General features: G+C 46.5%; 1 protein-coding gene across 4 annotated transcripts in view; it reads right to left on the reverse strand.

Moving 5' to 3' along the window:
- The window catches only part of MARVELD3 (MARVEL domain containing 3), a 68,887-nt gene that overhangs the window by 7,911 nt on the left and 37,740 nt on the right, over window positions 1-23,236 (reverse strand). For all 4 annotated transcript variants that reach the window (XM_063945496.1, XM_063945495.1, XM_063945497.1 and 1 more), the window contains exon 3: window positions 7,507-7,616. In XM_063945496.1, coding sequence (XP_063801566.1) covers window positions 7,507-7,616 — 110 coding nt within the window. The remainder of the gene's footprint in view (window positions 1-7,506; window positions 7,617-23,236) is intronic.

The raw sequence follows: 23,236 nt of genomic DNA on the forward strand, positions 1-23,236 counted from the left end.
TGAAACGTGTCAGATGTGTTACTTTGGCACTATCACTTGAGCAATCTTAACAACATCCTTAGCTTAAAGCTACTTTCAATCTAAGTAACGCCATCACATTGCTTATTTCATATTATTATTATAGGGCAATGTGCCTCCTGTCAAATCTATGATTCAGCTATGAGGATTTATGTACATTTCACTGTTCAAGGTACAAAGTTCTACAAGAGATCAATGCATCGTAAAATGTCACCCAAGTTTGATCCCGGCAAGAAAGAAAATGGAAAAATTCTTATGTATCGCATATGACTGTGTGCCTGTCAGATGTCACACTGAACACGTGAGGCTACTAAAAGTGCCCCCACTCCCTGCTCGTATACTGGAGGCAGTATCTTACTGTCTGATCTTATTACTATAATTTTGACTACGAATTAGTGACATTTTTGATGCATGAGTCACGTAAAGAGAGTAAATAAGATTTTAAACCTACCGGTAAATCTTTTTCTCCTAGTCCGTAGAGGATGCTGGGGACTCCGTAAGGACCTTGGGGTATAGACGGGTTCCGCAGGAGATATGGGCACCTAAAAGAACGTTCTAGTATGGTGTGCACTGGCTCCTCCCTCTATGCCACTCCTCCAGACCTCAGTTAGAGAACTGTACCCAGAGGAGATAGATTAACAAAATCCTTTCCTCGTGTTGTCCAAGGGCAAGATTCATACCAGCCCACACCAATCATACCATATAACCTGGAATACACATAACCAGTTAACAGTATGAACAAACAACAGTACCGGTCCAAGACCGATTCTAACTGTAACATAACCCTTATGTAAGCAAAACTATATACAAGTCTTGCAGATTTTCCGCACTGGGACGGGCGCCCAGCATCCTCTACGGACTAGGAGAAAAAGATTTACCGGTAGGTTTAAAATCTTATTTTCTCTTACGTCCTAGAGGATGCTGGGGACTCCGTAAGGACCACGGGGTTTATACCAAAGCTCCCAATCGGGCAGGAGAGTGCGGATGACTCTGCAGCACCGACTGAGCAAATGCTAGGTCCTCATCAGCCAGGGTATCAAACTTGTAGAATTTAGCAAAAGTGTTTGACCCCGACTAAGTTGCTGCTCGGCAAAGCTGTAATGCCGAGACGCCCCGGGCAGCCGCCCAAGAAGAGCCCACCTTCCTAGTGGAATGGGCCTTTACTGAATGCGGTAACGGCAATCCAGCCGTAACATAAGCCTGCTGAATCGTGTTACAGATCCAGCGAGCAATAGTCTGCTTCGAAGCAGGCGCGCAAATCTTGTTGGCAGCACACGGGACAAACAATGCATCTGTTTTCCTAATTCTAGCCATCCTGGCTACATAAATTTTTAAGGCCCTGACTACATCCAGGAACATGGAATCCTCCAAGTCACTCGTAGCCACAGGCATCACAATAGGTTGGTTCATATGAAATGAAGACACCACCTTGGGTAAAAATTGAGGACGAGTCCTCAATTCCGCTCTATCTACGTGAAAAATCAAGTAAGGGCTCTTGTAAGACAAGGCCGCCAATTCTGACACACGCCTCGCAGATGCCAAGGCTAACAACATGACCACCTTCCAGGTGAGAAATTTCAACTCCACCGTTTTAAGGGGTTCAAACCAGTGTGACTTAAGGAACTGCAACACCACATTCAGGTCCCATGGTGCCACCGGGGGCACAAAAGGAGGCTGGATGTGTAGTACTCCTTTTACAAACGTCTGGACTTCTGGGAGAGAAGCCAATTCCTTCTGAAAGAATATTGACAAGGCCGAAATCTGTACTTTAACAGAGCCTAACTTTAGGCCCATAGCCACTCCTGTCTGTAGGAAGTGGAGAAAACGATCCAGATAGAAATCTTCCGTAGGAGCATTCTTGGTTTCACACCAAGAGACATATTTCCGCCAGATACGGTGATAATGTTTTACCGTCACCTCCTTCCTAGCCTTTATTAGAGTAGGTATGACCTCCTCCGGAATACCCTTCTCCGCTAGGATCCGGCGTTCAACCGCCATGCCGTCAAACGTAACCGCGGTAAGTCTTGGAACATGCAGGGCCCCTGCTGTAACAGGTCTTCCCTTAGAGGAAGAGGCCAGGGATCTTCCGTGAGCATCTCCTGAAGATCTGAGTACCAGGCCCTTCGAGGCCAGTCTGGAACAATGAGTACTGTTTGTACTCTTTTTCGATTTATGATCCTCAACACTTTTGTGATGAGAGGAAGAGGAGGAAACACGTAGACCGACTGGAATACCCATGGTGTTACCAGAGCGTCTACTGCTATTGCCTGAGGGTCCCGGGACCTGGCACAATACCTCCGAAGCTTCTTGTTAAGGCGTGACGCCATCATGTCTATTTGAGGAACTCCCCAGAGATCCGTTATCTCTGCAAAGACTTCTTGATGAAGTCCCCACTCTCCTGGATGGAGATCGTGTCTGCTGAGGAAGTCCGCTTCCCAGTTGTCCACTCCCGGAATGAAGACAGCTGACAGAGCGCTTACGTGATTTTCCGCCCAGCGAAGAATCCTGGTGGCTTCCGCCATCGCGACTCTGCTTCTTGTCCCGCCTTTGCGGTTCACATGAGCTACTGCTGTGACATTGTCTGATTGAAGCAGAACCGGTAGGTTGCGAAGAAGAATCTCCGGTTGTCGAAGGCCGTTGTATATGGCCCTTAGCTCCAACACGTTGATGTGTAGACAGGACTCCTGGTCAGACCATAGTCCCTGAAAATTTCTTCCTTGGGTGACTGCTCCCCATCCTTGGAGGCTCGCGTCCGTGGTTACCAGGATCCAGCCCTGAATGCCGAACCTGCGACCCTCTAGAAGGTGAGCACTTTGCAGCCACCATAGAAGAGACACCCTGGCCCTGGGGGACAGTGTTATTTTTTGATGTAATTGTAGATGGGACCCGGACCATTTGTCCAGAAGATCCCATTGAAACGTCCTTGCATGGAACCTGCCGAAGGGAATGGCCTCGTAAGTTGCCACCATTTTCCCCAGAACCTGAGTGCATTGATGAGCTGACACTCTTTTCGGCTTCAGTAGTTCTCGGACCATGTTCTGGAGGTCCTGGACTTTTTACAACGGGAGGAAAACTTTTCTTTTGTTTCGTGTCCAGTATCATGCCAAGGAAGGCTAGTCGAGTTGTCGGAACCAACTGTAACTTGGTAGATTGAGAATCCACCCATGTTGCTGAAGCACTCTCTGAGAGAGTGCCACGTTCTCCAGTAATTGCTCTCTTGATCTCGCTTTTATCAGGAGATCGTCCAAGTATGGGATAATTGTGACTCCTTACTTGCGCAGGATCACCATCATTTCCGCCATTATCTTGGTGAAAATCCTCGGGGCCGTGGACAGCCCAAACGACAACGTCTGAAACTGGTAATGACAATCCTGTACCGCGAATCTTAGGTACTCCTGATGAGAGGGATATATGGGGACATGAAGGTAAGCATCCTTTATGTCCAGTGACACCATAAAATTCCCCCCTTCCAGGCAGGCTATCACCGCTCGGAGCGATTCCATCTTGAATTTGAATCTTTTCAGGTACAGGTTCAGGGATTTTAGGTTTAAAATGGGCCTGACCGAACCATCGGGCTTCGGGACCACAAATAGGGTTGAATAATACCCTTTTCCCTGTTGGCTCAGGGGAACCCTGATAATCACTCGCTGTTGACACAGCGTTTGAATTGCAGCTAGCACTACTTCCCGCTCTGGAGTAGAAGCTGGTAAGGCCGACTTGAAAAATCGGTGTGGGGGCACCACTTCGAATTCCAGCTTGTAGCCCTGGGAGACTATTTCTATCACCCAAGGGTCCACGTCTGACTGAACCCAGACTTGGCTGAATAGTCGAAGGCGTGCCCCCACCTGAGCGGACTCCCGCAGGGGAGCCCCAGCGTCATGCGGTGGACTTAGCGGAAGCCGGGGAGGACTTCTGCTCTTGGGAACCAGCCGCAGCAGGTGTCCTCTTGCCTCTACCCTTACCTCTGGCGAGGAAAGAGGAGCCCCGACCTCTTCTGGATCTATGCGACCGAAAGGACTGCATCTGATATTGTGGGGGTTTCTTTTGCTGTTGGGGAACAAAAGGTAAAAAGGTCGACTTACCCGCGGTAGCTGTAGAGATCAGGTCCGCGAGGCGTCCCCAAACAATACATCACCTTTGTAAGGTAAAACCTCCATATGCCTTTTTGAGTCTGCATCCCCCGTCCATTGGCGGATCCACAAGGCTCTTCTTGCCGAAATAGCCATAGCATTGGCTCTTGAACCCAGTAAACCAATGTCTCTTTGAGCGTCCCTCATATATAAGACTGCATCCTTAATATGAGCTAATGTTAACAAAATTGTATCCCTTTCTAGGGTATCAAGGTCAGCTGACAGTGTATCTGTCCAAGCTGCTACTGCACTACATACCCACGCAATTGCCGGTCTAAGCAAAGTACCAGTATGAGTGTAGATAGACTTTAGTGTAGTCTCTTGCCTGCGGTCCACAGGGTCCTTGAGGGCTGCTGTGTCAGGGGACGGTAGCGCCACCTTCTTGGAAAGGCGTGTTAAGGCTTTGTCCACTGTGGGAGAGGATTCCCAACGTACCCTGTCCTGTGTAGGGAAAGGGTACGCCATAAGAACCCTTTTGGGAATCTGCAGTTTCTTATCTGGAGTTTCCCAAGCTTTTTCACATAACTCATTAATTTCATGGGAAGGAAGAAAGTTTATAACCTGTTTCTTTCCCTTAAACATGTGTATCCTCGTGTCGGGCACTGAGGGCTCATCAGTGATATGTAACACATCTTTTATTGCAATAATCATGCACTGAATACTTTTTGTCACCCTGGGGTGCAACCTTACTTCATCATAGTCGACACTGAAATCAGAGTCCGTGTCGGTATCTGTGTCCCTTATTTGTGAGAAGGGACGTTTTTGAGACCCCGACGGGTCCTGTGAGCCGGCACAATCTGTAGATTGATTACCTGCCGACGCTCTGGACTCTGCTTTGTCCAGCCTTTTATGCAGTGAAGCTACACTAGCATTTAACATATGCCACATATTCATCCAATCCTGAGTCGGCACCGCCGACTGAGACACACCACTCATCTGTTCCACCTCCTCTTTGGATAAGCCTACCCCACACACACACTGAGATATAACTATAAGGGGACAATTCCCCAAAGAAGGCCCTTTGGAGAGACAGAGAGAGAGTATGCCAGCACACACCAGCGCCAACAGACCCAGGGAAAACCCCCCAGATAGCGCTTTTACATATAAATGTATACAGAATTCCTTACTCACTGCGCTTTAAATATGTGCCCCCCTCTCTTATTTTCAGCCCTCTGATGCTCAGCAGGGGAGAGTCCGGGGAGCCAGTGTTCTCTGTGGAGAAAATGGTGCTGGTTAGTGCTGAGGGATCAAGCTCCGCTCCCTCGCGCGGCGGGCTTCGGTCTCGCTCGATATTTTGAAAAAAATGGCGGGGATTCATAGTTTACTGCCCCGCAGCCTAACTACATGCTTCTTGCCTAAAAACGAGGTTTATTGCTGCCCAGGGCGCCCCCCCCCCGCCGCGCCCTGCACCCATCAGTGCCATGTGTGTGTGTAAATGTGGGAGCAATGGCGCGCAGCTACCTGCTGCGCGCTTACCTCATGAATATCTGAAGTCTTTTGCCGCCTGTCGTCTTCTTATGATCTGTCATACTCACCCGGCTTCTTTTTTCCGGCATCTGTGAGGAGGATGGCGGCGCGGCTTCGGGACGAACCCCAGGGTGAGACCTGTGTTCCGACTCCCTCTGGAGCTAATGGTGTCCAGTAGCCTAAGAAGCAGAGTCCTTAACTCTTAAGAAGTGGGTCTGCTTCTCTCCCCTCAGTCCCACGATGCAGCAGAGCTCCCTGAAAATAAAAAAACCTAACAAAATTATTTTTACAGAAAACTCAGGAGAGCTCCCCTGTAATGCACCCTATCTCCTCTGGGCACAAGATCTAACTGAGGTCTGGAGGAGGTGCACACCATACTAGAAAGTTCTTTTAGGTGCCCATATCTCCTGCGGAGCCCGTCTATACCCCATGGTCCTTACGAAGTCTCCAGCATCCTCTAGGACGTAGAGAAATGGGCAACAACCTCCAATGTGTGTAGGGGATGGGTCCACTTTAAAGTGGTCAAAAATACATGGAACAATTTTACACTTAATTGAATACCCCCTAGAGGGTTTGTTTAAGTGCAGTTTTATCGACTGGTTGAAAAAACGGCACTAATTCGAGACATGGTATTCAATTGCAGGCATTTTCTCTCATCTAGGATTTAATTTTCGCCCATGCCGTTTCACTTTTTTTTGTTGTTGAATTGGCATGGACGAAAATTGCGCCAAAAACGGGCTAATTCGCAGATACACGTGGTTTTCGCCAGTGCTGGATTTTTCCACCAGTTGAAAAAACGGCATGGTCATTGAGTAGATCAAATGTAAAATTGACCTAAAAACGAACGACAAGTGCCGTTTTTTCGACAAATTGAATACCCCTCTTAATCTCTTTCATTTACACTGATGTTTTTTATTCTTTAAAATACTAAAAGTGACTTCGCGGCTGAATCAAAGGTAGACGCTGTAGCACAGTCGCTGCGTCCTCGTATGCAGCATCTATGCGCAAGAGGTGCCTTAAGTAAAAAGACACCCATCAGATCACCTGCGTGGCAGCTGGACATCTGGGTAACATCCCCAACCATCATATTGCCAATACAAAACTAGAATTGTAACATTGACTACAGTGTGACAGAAATGGGAACAAATGGCTTTTTCCGTTTTAGCTGATCTGGGACAATCAGTTTTAGTTAAATGGAGAAAAAAATTAACATATGCTGCGGTTTCCTTGTTCCTGGAATTTCTTTTATGGATTTTACTTTTTGTTAAAGGAGAAACAATGTACAACCGACAGAACCTATAAACAGGTAAGAGAACAGTATCTCTGTCACACAGCCCTCATTTCTTCCCTACCGAGTGCTGGCTTACAGCTGCCAAACTGTGAAACTGGCAGAACTGGAAATGCCACTTCTGCTAGACAGTTTCTATCCACGGCTCAGTATCTGAGTTAGAGGCCAAAAAGTATTTTTACTTTATGCCAGGACATTGACGGAGAGACAAGAGTTACAAGATCTTAGCTTCAATTTTCATTTTTAAATATACCAGGGAAATATGTGAGGTCCAGGTGGGAGGGACAGGGAGTATGTGTAAGTCCAGGTGGGAGGGACGGAGAAACGCGTCATCACAGCCCTGCAACATAATGTGCCATTTGCAGCTGGAAGGCCAATGATGACGCGTTTCATAAGAAACCACATAATCATTCCCCGCCCACGTCATGGAGGGTTTCCTTCTCTACCAGGACTTGGGGAACTGCTGAAATTTGGAAGTCTCTGTGAAATTAGGCAACTACAGTATGACTATCCTCTTTCTTTGCAATGTTATCTGTGCGCACATTTTATAAAGATTTTTTTCCTTTTTACTGTACTCTAACCTGATCATATCACACTCCTTACCCCGGCCAGTGCACAGGTATTTGCACTTGTGGCAATTCAGGATTCCACCCTCCGACTCCGGCTCGTAATATTCCATGTCGTTCATCTGGGCATCATTTGGAGCAAATGTTCTATGGGGCACAAAGTAATAACTCAGATGAAAAGTCATAGAGATACAGAGTACCCATCCCATGCAAACAGGGCTGAATCTGTTTGTACGCACATGCCTACGCAGCTGCAAAGTTTTACACTACAGAATTACTAATCATCCGAAGTGAACTTGCCGCCCTGAGAAGAAGAAGATACAGACGACCACCTAAGCATTGCAAACTCATTCGCAACTGCATGTAGACTATACACAATAACGAGGAATATCTGGCTGCTAGGGTACCCTATGGACACGGCAGTAGCGATGCAGGCACTGTGGGCGGAATTCAAATTTTTTTTTTGCCAGCAGCCACCAGATGGAGCCCAAATGGAGCTATTCAATTGTAGCTTCGTTCGGGCACGATGGCTGCCGGTGTCTGCATTTCTCCTTGCCCCACCCAAGGGTAGTGAGCTGAATTGCGCAAAGTTACACACGTTTGGGCATCCAAACGGCACTTTTCGCGATCGCGCACAGCACTTTGGTCGGGTTTAGCTGCTTTATGCGTGATCAGTGCAAAAACTACATGCAATTGAATATCACCCCTGAGATCTCCCATCACTTTAGACGGGACTTCAGGCGCTATAATCAATTGAATACCGCTCTGTATTTTAGTACGTACATGATTAGCTGAAGGCAGATACACTCCCCGAAAATGGGTGTGACACGGCTGCGTTTTTGCAGCCACTCCCCATTACCTCCCCCAAACGGTCCCTACTTTCAATCACTCTACAAGAAAAAAATACGATTTTAAACCTACCGGTAAATCTTTTTCTCCTAGTCCGTAGAGGATGCTGGGGACTCCGTAAGGACCATGGGGTATAGACGGGCTCCGCAGGAGATATGGGCACCTAAAAGAACTTTCTAGTATGGTGTGCACTGGCTCCTCCGTCTATGCCCCTCCTCCAGACCTCAGTTAGAGAACTGTGCCCAGAGGAGATGGACAACACGAGGAAAGGATTTTGTTAATCTAAGGGCAAGATTCATACCAGCCCACACCAATCATACCATATAACCTGGAATACACATAACCAGTTAACAGTATGAACAAACAACAGTACCGGTCCAAGACCGAGTCTAACTGTAACATAACCCTTATGTAAGCAATAACAATATACAAGTCTTGCAGATTTTCCGCACTGGGACGGGCGCCCAGCATCCTCTACGGACTAGGAGAAAAAGATTTACCGTTAGGTTTAAAATCTTATTTTCTCTTACGTCCTAGAGGATGCTGGGGACTCCGTAAGGACCATGGGGTTTATACCAAAGCTCCCAATCGGGCGGGAGAGTGCGGATGACTCTGCAGCACCGACTGAGCAAATGCTAGGTCCTCATCAGCCAGGGTATCAAACTTGTAGAATTTAGTAAAAGAGTTTGACCACGACCAAGTTGCTGCTCGGCAAAGCTGTAATGCCGAGACGCCCCGGGCAGCCGCCCAAGAAGAGCCAACCTTCCTAGCGGAATGGGCCTTTACTGAATGCGGTAACGGCAATCCAGCCGTAACATAAGCCTGCTGAATCGTGTTACAGATCCAGCGAGCAATAGTCTGCTTCGAAGCAGGCGCGCCAATCTTGTTGGCAGCATACAGGACAAACAATGCATCTGTTTTCCTAATTCTAGCCGTCGTGGCCACATAAATTTTTAAGGCCCTGACTACATCCAGGGACATGGAATCCTCCAAGTCACTCGCAGCCACAGGCACCACAATAGGTTGGTTCATATGAAATGAAGACACCACCTTGGGTAAAAATTGAGGACGAGTCCTCAATTCCGCTCTATCTACGTGAAAAATCAAGTAAGGGCTCTTGTAAGACAAGGCCGCCAATTCTGACACATGCCTCGCAGATGCCAAGGCTAACAACATGACAACCTTCCAGGTGAGAAATTTCAACTCCACCGTTTTAAGGGGTTCAAACCAGTGTGATTTAAGGAACTGCAACACCACGTTCAGGTCCCATGGTGCCACCGGGGGCACAAAAGGAGGCTGGCTGTGTAGTACTACTTTTACAAACGTCTGGACATCTGGGAGAGAAGCCAATTCCTTCTGAAAGAATATTGACAAGGCCGAAATCTGTACTTTAACAGAGCCTAACTTTAGGCCCATATCCACTCCTGTCTGTAGGAAGTGGAGAAAACGACCCAGATGGAAATCTTCCGTAGGAGCATTCTTGGCTTCACACCAAGAGACATATTTCCGCCAGATACGGTGATAATGTTTTACCGTCACCTCCTTCCTAGCCTTTATTAGAGTAGGTATGACCTCCTCCGGAATACCCTTCTCCGCTAGGATCCGGCGTTCAACCGCCATGCCGTCAAACGTAACCGCGGTAAGTCTTGGAACATGCAGGGCCCCTGCTGTAACAAGTCTTCCCTTAGAGCAGGCATTCCCAACCACGGTCCTCAAGGCACACCAACAGTGCAGGTTTTAGTGATATCCAGGCTGCAGCACAGATGGTTAAATCAAAATAACTGAGTTACTAATTATGTTACCTGTGCTGCAGCCTGGATATCACTAAAGCATGCACTGTTGGTGTGCCTTGAGGACCGTGGTTGGGAATGCCTGCCTTAGAGGAAGAGGCCAGGGATCTTCCGTGAGCATCTCCTGAAGATCTGAGTACCAGGCCCTTCGAGGCCAGTCTGGAACAATGAGTATTGTTTGTACTCTTTTTCGATTTATGATCCTCAACACTTTTGTGATGAGAGGAAGAGGAGGAAACACGTAGACCGGCTGGAATACCCATGGTGTTACCAGAGCGTCTACTGCTATTGCCTGATGGTCCCGGGACCTGGCACAATACCTCCGAAGCTTCTTGTTGAGGCGTGACGCCATCATGTCTATTCGAGGAACTCCCCAGAGATCCGTTATCTCTGCAAAGACTTCTTGATGAAGTCCCCACTCTCCTGGATGGAGATCGTGTCTGCTGAGGAAGTCTGCTTCCCAGTTGTCCACTCCCGGAATGAAGACAGCTGACAGAGCGCTTACGTGATTTTCCGCCCAGCGAAGAATCCTGGTGGCTTCCTCCATCGCGACTCTGCTTCTTGTCCCGCCTTTGCGGTTCACATGAGCTACTGCTGTGACATTGTCTGATTGAATCAGAACCGGTAGGTTGCGAAGAAGAATCTCCGCTTGTCGAAGGCCGTTGTATATGGCCCTTAGCTCCAACACGTTGATGTGTAGACAGGACTCCTGGTCTGACCATAGTCCCTGAAAATTTCTTCCTTGGGTGACTGCTCCCCATCCTCGGAGGCTCGCGTCCGTGGTTACCAGGATCCAGTCCTGAATGCCGAACCTGCGACCCTCTAGAAGGTGAGCACTTTGCAGCCACCATAGAAGAGACACCCTGGCCCTGGGGGACAGTGTTATTTTTATGTAATTGTAGATGGGACCCGGACCATTTGTCCAGAAGATCCCATTGAAACGTCCTTGCATGGAACCTGCCGAAGGGAATGGCCTCGTAAGTTGCCACCATTTTCCCAAGAACCCGAGTACATTGATGAGCTGACACTCTTTTCGGCTTCAGTAGTTCTCGGAACATGTTCTGGAGGTCCTGGACTTTTTCCAACGGGAGGAAAACTTTCTTTTGTTCTGTGTCCAGTATCATGCCAAGGAAGGTTAGTCGAGTTGTCGGAACCAACTGTGACTTTGGTAGATTGAGAATCCACCCATGTTGCTGAAGCACTCTCTGCTGTGTCCTGCAGATAAGAAGGTAAGGCAAGGACATAGTCACGAAGGTGAAGATCGAGGAACCGACTCGGTTGTTCCAAAAGGCCCCCGTTCCCAGACATAATTGGTCTTCCAGGCGGTGTAGAGGCATCCTTATGTATCTTCGGAAGTAAGTAAAAGGTTGGTGTTCTCGGATTCTGTGTTGTTAGATATTTTTGTTCGGATCTGGAAATCGTGCCCTGTGTTGTTGCCCGTTGTATTATGGAGTTGTAGGCAGTCAAAAATCTTGTAGTAGGATCGTTAAGAAGTTTTTTGTAGCAGGAGGTATTGTGGAGTTGACGATGAGCCTCAGCAATATACATTTCTCGTGGCCAAATTACAATATTACCACCTTTATCAGATGGTTTAAAAATTACGTCATGCCAGGTTTCCAGTTCTTGTAATGCTTTGCGTTCTTTAAATTTTAGATTCTTGGGAAAATGGTAGAGGCCCTGTCTAGTTTGGGCATAAATATCATCGAATTCCTTAGAAACTCGATTAAGAAAAACCCTGATCTCCGGGTTGTTATTATCAGGAGGAAAAAAGGTAGATTTGGGTCTACATTGGGGCCTGTGGGTGGTTGGTACATCCATACTCGATTCTGCCTGTAGTTCTTCCAATTCTTGGATAGCATTAAGATCGTTGGTGGAGAGATCCGAATCACTATTGTCCTCTAATTGTCTCCCTTGATGTTTGGAGAAGAATTTTTTGAGGAGAAGCTTCCTACCAAACAATCTCAGATCTTTCTCCCAGGAGAATCGGTTAAAGGGTCTTGATGGAGAGAAAGAAAATCCTTTGCTGAGTACTGCCATGTGGTCCGGAGAGAGGGACCTGGTGGATAAATTGATGATTTGTAGTAGACTCGAATTATCGGGGTCTATCTTACTGGTTTTCTCTGCCGGGCCGGATATCGAGCTGTCCTTGATGTATCCCAATCTGAGTTTCGATCGACGTGTCTTCTTTCCCCCTCTCCTTGTTTTCCTCGTGTTTTGACGCGGCCTCTTGATCTCTGACTTGGGCCTAAAAAACGAGGATGGAAATGATCAGTTTCCTCAAAGGTTTCGCTTGCCGAATCTCCACTAGTAGAAGATTCGAATTCTGAGAAGGTGGGATCTTCTCTTGGTTTTCGGTTCCGACTCAGAGGTGTCGGATTCCACCTGAAGATATCACCTCTCGCGAAATCTTGTTTATTGCGAATGAATTTGGTCCGTTTGCGATCCACTATAGTCTGTTCATACAGATCGATTTCCTTCTTGTGTTTTTCGAAAGCTGCCTGAAAGGATAAATCTTTTTCCCAAGTTTCTAGGGTCTTACCGATTTCCTCTATTTCTTTCTCGACTTGGTCAAGTAACAGAGTATCGTGTTTCACCAAAAGATGAAGTAATTCATGTGAGCACTTAAGTAGGGCCGCTTCCCATTCGCTCTTCAAGTTATCACTTGCAAGGGGAAAGGAGGGAAATACCTTGGGTCTAAGGCCACGAGGCACGATCTTATGTTTGATGTAATTTTCTAATGTGGTAACGTCCCATGAAAGCCGAGTCCTCTTCTGCAAGTTCTTCTGTAACTTGAGAAAAGAGGTACGTCAATCTGAGTTGGGAGTAGTGTGTTCGTAAGTGTCTGAGAAGGGATCCGCAATGTTAGTATTCGGACGTTTTGATAATTCAGTTTTCAGGGAAAAAGTGGACATATTGGGTTGGCAGAACCTGTTTAAATATGAGTGTCAACCACCTGTTATGAGATATAAGAAGACTGGCTTGACAATCTAAGGAGCTAAATATGAAGAGTGGCTGCTAAGAAAGATCCAGGGGAAAAAAAGATTTAGATATAGGTGAGTAAGAAGCTAATCCAAGAGGACCGTGCCTTGGTCAGAGACTGTATTTAACCTACAGCATAGAGTTTTGCTAACAAAAGAAAGAATGACCTGGCACCGGTATGAATTATGATAAGGTAAAAGAAACCAAAAATGGACAAATATTGGAAAGAAAAAACCTTTCAATTATGGTCCCTATTGGCGGTGCGCCCAGAGCTAGAAAGTACATGTACTTAAAAAACTGGAGAGAGAGAAAGCTCGTGTGGGCGCACTCTTGAAAAAAGAAGAAAAAATTCTTCAGATATAGGTTGAAGAGATATTTAAAACATATATTTATTGAGTAATTAATTAAAAAATTAATAATATCCCACTGTGATCAAACAAAACAAGGTTTTTTAGTTTTTTAGAAAAGATATGTGAAAAAGAAAAAGAAATGTTCTGGTCTAAGTAATCACACGAAACGGACTCTATAAATATAGATCAAGAGGCCGCGTCAAAACACGAGGAAAACAAGGAGAGGGGGAAAGAAGACACGTCGATCGAAACTCAGATTGGGATACATCAAGGACAGCTCGATATCCGGCCCGGCAGAGAAAACCAGTAAGATAGACCCCGATAATTCGAGTCTACTACAAATCATCAATTTATCCACCAGGTCCCTCTCTCCGGACCACATGGCAGTACTCAGCAAAGGACTTTCTTTCTCTCCATCAAGACCCTTTAACCGATTCTCCTGGGAGAAAGATCTGAGATTGTTTGGTAGGAAGCTTCTCCTCAAAAAATTCTTCTCCAAACATCAAGGGAGACAATTAGAGGACAATAGTGATTCGGATCTCTCCACCAACGATCTTAATGCTATCCAAGAATTGGAAGAACTACAGGCAGAATCGAGTATGGATGTACCAACCACCCACAGGCCCCAATGTAGACCCAAATCTACCTTTTTTCCTCCTGATAATAACAACCCGGAGATCAGGGTTTTTCTTAATCGAGTTTCTAAGGAATTCGATGATATTTATGCCCAAACTAGACAGGGCCTCTACCATTTTCCCAAGAATCTAAAATTTAAAGAACGCAAAGCATTACAAGAACTGGAAACCTGGCATGACGTAATTTTTAAACCATCTGATAAAGGTGGTAATATTGTAATTTGGCCACGAGAAATGTATATTGCTGAGGCTCATCGTCAACTCCACAATACCTCCTGCTACAAAAAACTTCTTAACGATCCTACTACAAGATTTCTGACTGCCTACAACTCCATAATACAACGGGCAACAACACAGGGCACGATTTCCAGATCCGAACAAAAATATCTAACAACACAGAATCCGAGAACACCAACCTTTTACTTACTTCCGAAGATACATAAGGATGCCTCTACACCGCCTGGAAGACCAATTATGTCTGGGAACGGGGGCCTTTTGGAACAACAGAGTCGGTTCCTCGATCTTCACCTTCGTGACTATGTCCTTGCCTTACCTTCTTATCTGCAGGACACAGCAGATTTACTGCGCAAGATCCATAATGTACACTGTGAAGATAATCTTCTATTGGTAACCCTAGATGTAGAAGCCCTCTACACAAGTATTAATCACCATCAAGGAATTACAGCTGTCAAGCATTACTTAGATCAAGGAGTAGCCAATGACTTCTCGGATTTTCTTCTGACGTTACTTGATTTTGTCCTGTCCAGAAACTATTTCGTGTTCCAGGACCAATTCTTTCTGCAAATAAGGGGAACAGCAATGGGCGCAGCATGCGCCCCAACGTATGCTAACCTGTTTCTGGGGTGGTGGGAGCACTTCCATGTCTTCAACTCAACAAACGAGAAATATACCATGCATGTGGACTTATGGCTGAGGTATATTGACGACGTGTTTATTATCTGGAATGGAGAAAGAGAACTCCTAATGGAATTCATTGGATTATTGAACACCAACAAATTGAACATCAGGTTGACTCATACCATCAGCTCCAAGCAGGTTCCCTTCCTCGATTTGAATATTTATAGATTCCGTTTCGTGTGATTACTTAGACCAGAACATTTCTTTTTCTTTCTCTAACGTCCTAGTGGATGCTGGGAACTCCGTAAGGACCATGGGGAATAGCGGGCTCCGAAGGAGGCTGGGCACTCTAGAAAGATCTTAGACTACCTGGTGTGCACTGGCTCCTCCCACTATGACCCTCCTCCAAGCCTCAGTTAGATTTCGTGCCCGGCCGAGGTTGGATGCACACTAGGGGCTCTCCTGAGCGCTTAGAAAGTTATAGTCTTAGAATTTGTTTTTTTTCAGTGAGACCTGCTGGCAACAGGCTCACTGCAGCGAGGGACTAAGGGGAGAAGAAGCGAACTCGCCTGCTTGCAGCCGGATTGGGCTTCTTAGGCTACTGGACACCATTAGCTCCAGAGGGATCGACCGCAGGCCCAGCCTTGATGTTCGGTCCCGGAGCCGCGCCGCCGTCCCCCTTACAGAGCCAGAAGCAGGAAGATGGTCCGGAAAATCGGCGGCATGAAGACGTCCTGTCTTCACCAAGGTAGCGCACAGCACTGCAGCTGTGCGCCATTGCTCCTCATACACACTTCACACTCCGGTCACTGAGGGTGCAGGGCGCTGGGGGGGGGGCGCCCTGAGGCTGCAATAAAAACACCTTGGCTGGCTAAAATACCTCAATATATAGCCCCTGGGGCTATATATGAGGTAAATACCCCTGCCAGAATCCCAAAATAAGCGGGAGAATAGGCCGCGAAAAAGGGGCGGAGCCTATCTCCTCAGCACACTGGCGCCATTTTTCCCTCACAGCTCGGCTGGAAGGAAGCTCCCTGGCTCTTCCCTGCATTTCTACAGTACAGTAAGAGGGAAAAGAGAGGGGGGGGCACTAAATTGGCACTGTATACAGTATAAGCAGCTATTAGGGACATAACTCAGTTAGTCCCTGTATATATATAGCGCTCTGGTGTGTGCTGGCATACTCTTACTCTGTCCCCCCAAAGGGCTTTTGTGGGTCCTGTCCTCTATTTGAGCATTCCCTGTGTGTGTGGAGTGTGTCGGTACGGCTGTGTCGACATGTTTGAGGAGGATAATGATGTGGAGGGGGAGCAGATGCCTTTAGCAGAGATGTCACCCCCTGCGGGGCAGACACCTGAGTGGATGGTATTATGGCAAGAAATGAGTGCACGTATAGACTCCTTACATAAAAAATTTGACGACATGCCGACTGTGGGACAGCCGAGTCTTCAGCTCGTGCCTGTCCAAGGGTCTCAAAAGTCATCAGGGGCTCTAAAACGCCCGTTATCTCAGGTGGCACAAGTAGATGTCGACACGGATACTGACGCCAGTGTCGACGACGATGAGTCAAATTTAATGCCCGTTAAGGCCATTCGCTGCATGATTGAGGCAATGAAAGAGGTGTTAAATATTTCTGATTTACATCCAGGTACCACAAAAAAGGGTATTATGTTTGGGGAGAAAAAACTACCTGTAGTTTTTCCCCCGTCAGATGAATTAAATGAAGTGTGTGAAGAAGCGTGGGCTTCCCCTGATAAGAAATTGGTGATTCCTAAGAAATTACTAATGGCGTTCCCTTTCCTGCCAGAGGATAGGTTACGTTGGGAAACACCCCCGAGGGTGGATAAAGCGCTCACACGTTTGTCAAAAAAGGTGGCACTACCGTCCCAGGATACGGCCGCCCTTAAGGAACCTGCTGATAGAAGGCAGGAGGCGATCCTGAAGTCTGTATATACACACTCAGGCATTATACTCAGACCAGCAATTGCGTCAGCTTGGATGTGCAGTGCTGCCGCTGCATGGTCAGATAACCTGTCAGAAAATATTGACACACTAGACAGAGACACGATCCTGTTAACAATTGACCATATAAAAGACTCAGTCTTATACATGAGAGATGCACAGAGGGAAATCTGCCGGCTGGCATCTAAAGTAAGTGCACTATCTATCTCTGCTAGGAGATGCTTATGGACTCGCCAGTGGACTGGAGATGCAGATTCCAAAAGGCACATGGAAGTTTTGCCTTATAAAGGGGAGGAATTATTTGGGGATGGTCTCTCCGACCTAGTTTCCACAGCAACGTCTGGGAAGTCAGCATTTTTACCCCATGTCCCCTCACAGCCTAAGAAGGCGCCATTTTATCAGGTTCAGTCCTTTCGATCCCAGAAAAATAAGCGGGGAAAAGGAGGGTCTTTTCTGTCAAGAGGCAGAGGCAGGGGAAAAAGGCTGCAGCAAACAGCAGGTTCCCAGGAACAAAAGTCCTCCCCCGCTTCCTCTTCCAAGTCCGCCGCATGACGGTGGGGCTTCACAAGCGGAGCCAGGTACGGTGGGGGCCCGCCTCAGGAATTTCAGCGATCAGTGGGTTCGCTCACAGGTGGATCCCTGGATCCTTCAAATAGTATCTCAGGGATACAGGCTGGAATTCGAGGCGATTCCACCCCGCCGTTTCCTAAAATCCGCTTTGCCGATTGCTCCCTCAGACAGGGAGGCAGTGCTAGCGGCAATTCACAAGCTGTATTCCCAGCAGGTGATAATCAAGGTACCCCTACTTCAACAAGGCCGGGGTTACTATTCCACACTATTTGTGGTACCGAAACCGGACGGTTCGGTGAGACCCATTCTAAATTTGAAGTCCTTGAACACATACATAAAAAAATTCAAGTTCAAGATGGAATCGCTCAGGGCGGTTATTGCAAGCCTGGACGAGGGGGATTACATGGTATCCCTGGACATCAAGGATGCTTACCTGCATGTCCCCATTTACAATTCTCACCAGGAGTACCTCAGATTTGTGGTACAGGATTGCCATTACCAATTCCAGACGCTGCCATTTGGACTCTCCACGGCACCGAGGGTATTTACCAAGGTTATGGCGGAAATGATGATACTCCTTCGAAAAAAGGGAGTTTTAATTATCCCATACTTGGACGATCTCCTAATAAAGGCACGATCCAAGGAACAGTTGTTAGTGGGAGTAGCACTATCTCAGGAAGTGCTGAGCCAGCACGGTTGGATTCTGAATATCCCAAAGTCACAGCTGGTCCCCACGACACGTCTAATGTTCCTGGGAATGATTCTGGACACGGCCCAGAAAAAAGTGTTTCTCCCGGAGGAGAAAGCCAGGGAGTTGTCTTCTCTAGTCAGAGACCTCCTAAAACCAAAACAGGTATCGGTGCATCACTGCACGCGGGTCCTGGGAAAGATGGTAGCTTCTTACGAAGCAATTCCATTCGGCAGGTTCCATGCCAGAATCTTTCAGTGGAACCTGTTGGACAAGTGGTCCGGATCGCATCTTCAGATGCATCGTTTAATAACCCTGTCTCCACGAACCAGGGTGTCTCTTCTGTGGTGGCTGAACAGTGCTCATCTTCTGGAGGGCCGCAGATTCGGCATACAGGACTGGGTCCTGGTGACCACGGATGCCAGCCTACGAGGCTTGGGGGCAGTCACAAAGGGAAGAAATTTCCAGGGACTATGGTCAAGTCAGGAGACTGCCCTTCACATAAATATTCTGGAACTAAGGGCCATTTACAATGCCCTAAGTCAAGCAAAATCCCTGCTCCTACACCAGCCGGTGCTGATCCAGTCAGACAACATCACGGCAGTCGCCCATGTGAATCGACAGGGCGGCACAAGAAGCAGGACGGCGATGGCAGAAGCCACAAAAATTCTCCGATGGGCGGAGAATCATGTACTAGCACTGTCAGCAGTGTTCATCCCGGGAGTGGACAACTGGGAAGCAGACTTTCTCAGCAGGCACGACCTCCACCCGGGAGAGTGGGGACTTCATCCAGAAGTCTTCCAAATGATTGTAAATCAATGGGGTCGTCCACAGGTGGACATGATGGCGTCCCGCATAAACAAAAAACTAGAGAAGTATTGCGCCAGGTCAAGATACCCTCAGGCGATAGCGGTGGACGCCCTAGTGACACCGTGGGTGTACCGGTCAGTGTATGTGTTCCCTCCTCTACCTCTCATACCAAAGGTACTGAGAATAATAAGAAAGCGAGGAGTAAACACAATTCTCGTGGTTCCGGATTGGCCAAGAAGAGCGTGGTACCCGGAACTTCAAGAGATGATCTCAGAGGACCCTTGGTCCCTGCCACTCAGACAGGACCTGCTACAGCAGGGCCCCTGTCTGTTCCAAGACTTACCGCGGCTGCGTTTGACGGCATGGCGGTTGAACGCCGGATCCTGAAGGAAAAGGGCATTCCGGAGGAAGTCATTCCTACGCTTATTAAAGCCAGGAAAGATGTTACGGCAAAACATTATCACCGCATATGGCGGAAATATGTTGCATGGTGCGAGGCCAAAAAGGCCCCAACAGAGGAATTTCAACTGGGTCGATTTCTGCATTTCCTGCAAGCAGGAGTGAATATGGGCCTAAAACTAGGCTCCATTAAAGTACAGATCTCGGCTCTGTCGATTTTCTTTCAAAAGGAACTAGCTTCAGTACCTGAAGTTCAGACATTTGTGAAAGGAGTGCTGCATATTCAGCCCCCATTTGTGCCTCCTGTGGCACCGTGGGATCTCAACGTGATGTTGAATTTCTTGAAATCACATTGGTTTGAGCCACTAAAAACCGTGGATCTGAAATATCTCACGTGGAAAGTGGTCATGTTATTGGCCCTGGCATCAGCCAGGCGAGTGTCAGAATTGGCGGTTTTATCATGTAAAAGCCCTTATCTGGTTTTTCATATGGATAGGGCAGAATTGAGGACTCGTCCCCAGTTTCTCCCTAAGGTGGTGTCAGCGTTTCACCTGAACCAGCCTATTGTGGTGCCTGCGGCTACTAAGGATTTGGAGGACTCCAAGTTGCTAGACGTTGTCAGGGCCCTGAAAATATATGTTTCCAGGACGGCTGGAGTCAGAAAATCTGACTCGCTGTTTATCCTATATGCACCCAACAAGCTGGGTGCTCCTGCTTCTAAGCAGACTATTGCTCGTTGGATTTGTAGTACAATTCAGCTTGCACATACTGTGGCAGGCCTGCCACAGCCTAAATCTGTCAATGCCCATTCCACAAGGAAGGTGGGCTCATCTTGGGCGGCTGCCCGAGGGGTCTCGGCTTTACAACTTTGCCGAGCAGCTACTTGGTCAGGGGCAAACACGTTTGCAAAATTCTATAAATTTGATACCCTGGCTGAGGAGGACCTGGAGTTCTCTCATTCGGTGCTGCAGAGTCATCCGCACTCTCCCGCCCGTTTGGGAGCTTTGGTATAATCCCCATGGTCCTTACGGAGTTCCCAGCATCCACTAGGACGTTAGAGAAAATAAGAATTTACTTACCGGTAATTCTGTTTCTCGTAGTCCGTAGTGGATGCTGGGCGTCCATCCCAAGTGCGGTCTATCTGCAATACTTGTACATAGTTATTGTTAACTAAATCGGGTTATTGTTGAGCCATCTGTTGAGAGGCTCTATCGTTTCATACTGTTAACTGTGTTTCATATCACGAGTTGTTCGGTGTGATTGGTGTGGCTGGTATGAGTCTTACCCGGGATTCAAAATCCTTCCTTATTGTGTACGCTCGTCCGGGCACAGTACCTAACTGAGGCTTGGAGGAGGGTCATAGTGGGAGGAGCCAGTGCACACCAGGTAGTCTAAGATCTTTCTAGAGTGCCCAGCCTCCTTCGGAGCCCGCTATTCCCCATGGTCCTTACGGAGTTCCCAGCACTACGAGAAACAGAATTACCGGTAAGTAAATTCTTATTTTTTCACATATCTTTTCTAAAAAAGTAAAAAACCTTGTTTTGTTTGATCACAGTGGGATATTATTAATTTTTTAATTAATTACTCAATAAATATATGTTTTAAATATCTCTTCAACCTATATCTGAAGAATTTTTTCTTCTTTTTTCAAGAGTGCGCCCACACAAGAGCTTTCTCTCTCTCCAGTTTTTTAAGTACATGTACTTTCTAGCTCTGGGCGCACCGCCAATAGGGACCATAATTGAAAGGTTTTTTCTTTCCAATATTTGTCCATTTTTGGTTTCTTTTACCTTATCATAATTCATACCGGTGCCAGGTCATTCTTTCTTTTGTTAGCAGAACTTCATGCTGTAGGTTAAATACAGTCTCTGACCAAGGCACGGTCCTCTTGGATTAGCTTCTTACTCACCTATATCTAAATCTTTTTTCCCCTGGATCTTTCTTAGCAGCCACTCTTCATATTTAGCTCCTTAGATTGTCAAGCCAGTCTTCTTTTTTTTTTTTTTTTTCAAAATAGATTTATTGAATTTTCCATCAAATCGTACAAGGGTTGAACATATCGAACATAATACAAGATCACGTTGTGCATCACATCTAATTTCAATACAAGAGATAATAAATCAAAAAGCGTAAGTACCAAAGGGTTCAACTTAAGTGTTCCCTGAATTGCAACAATGAAAAATTCACCTGTGTTCAGCAGGTCCTAACTATGTAACAGCGACACATTCTAAACACCTCAGTGCGATTCAATGTTAACTAAATAAAGTATAGCAAGAAAGAAAAGAGACAATTACAAAGGGAAAATAAACCGGGGAAGAGTAGTACTTCAAGTAAGGTGGAGGGGAGGAGGGGGGGTGGGGGGGGGGAGGGGAAGTTTTGTTATTTAATATCAAACATATTTCTACGCGTTCCTCCAAAACATACCTCAGCTACAATTTTTATACCACTGTGGGACATAACGTCTCACCAAGATATTTCTCGTCTAGCAGTATCAATAAAGTGTCATGTAAACTTAATTTCTAATTCCAGAAACATGAACCTGAGCACAGGTCAGTTCGAGATAGGAACTGTTCCCGATATCTTCCTGTAATGATACCAATCAGTTTGTTCAAATATCGTAAAAATTGCACATTTAACATCCTCCGATAGAGATTCAATGTAAGGTCCCCATTTACGATAAAACCTCTCCACCCCCGTTTCCATGTCTGGTTGAGTGGCATATCTATCAAAATATAAAGTTTTAAGAAGCATCATGTGCACCGTTTCCAACCTTGGTCTAGTTTTGGAAATCCATAGCTTCATTATTACTTTCTTCGCCATCGTCACCAACACTATTAAAAACTGACGTAAATTTAAGTCAGAAGGGCTAAGATCCCAATTTTGAAAATTTGCAAACAGAAGAGCCAGAGGATCTAATGATACTCTGCATGCGAATGTCTGTGAAATATAGTTTACTACTTTGTTCCAAAATTTTTTAATGACTCCGCATGACCATAGGTTGTGCAGCAATGTGGCTGAAGTAGCACCACACTTCAAGCATTTGCCCGTTTCCTCGGGCACATAATGCTTCCTCTGCGCCTGAGATATATAAGCTCTGTGTATAACTTTCAAATGTACCTCCTGTAAAGATACAGAGTGGAGAGACTTTATCACATATTCACAATTCTGAAACATGTCGGTACCTGTTAGGTCCAGACCCAGCTCATTACCCCAAGAGGTACATACCCTACTCCAGACAGCTGACCTAGTTGTCGATAAGAGATCTGCATATAAGAATCTTGTTCTATAAGTAACGGTTTTAACTAAGTTCAATAGAGTTACCAACGGGTCTGAGGACACGGGAGGTAGATTTGTCAAGCCAGTCTTCTTATATCTCATAACAGGTGGTTGACACTCATATTTAAACAGGTTCTGCCAACCCAATATGTCCACTTTTTCCCTGAAAACTGAATTATCAAAACGTCCGAATACTAACATTGCGGACCCCTTCTCAGACACTTACGAACACACTACTCCCAACTCAGATTGGCGTACCTCTTTTCTCAAGTTACAGAAGAACTTGCAGAAGAGGACTCGGCTTTCATGGGACGTTACCACATTAGAAAATTACATCAAACATGTCACAACTGAGGGCCTGAGCTGACGGGAGGCAGCCTCAGTTGTAGGGGCTGAGATGTACCGGAACCTGGGAGGTTGTATCAGACCCCTGGACATGTAAGTAACATGAATAATAACTGCCCGAAGGCGTGACCACGACAACTTGGATAAAAGTCAATGATGTTTATTATGACAACTCCGCAACACAGCAGCAGTAAAAGAAAACGTAAAAGTCAGCAAATAATAAATACAGTTCCTGGGTACTACAGGATGGCAGGAG

This window comes from Pseudophryne corroboree, chromosome 11 (genome assembly GCF_028390025.1).
Source record: "Pseudophryne corroboree isolate aPseCor3 chromosome 11, aPseCor3.hap2, whole genome shotgun sequence".
NCBI classification, from domain to species: domain Eukaryota; kingdom Metazoa; phylum Chordata; class Amphibia; order Anura; family Myobatrachidae; genus Pseudophryne; species Pseudophryne corroboree.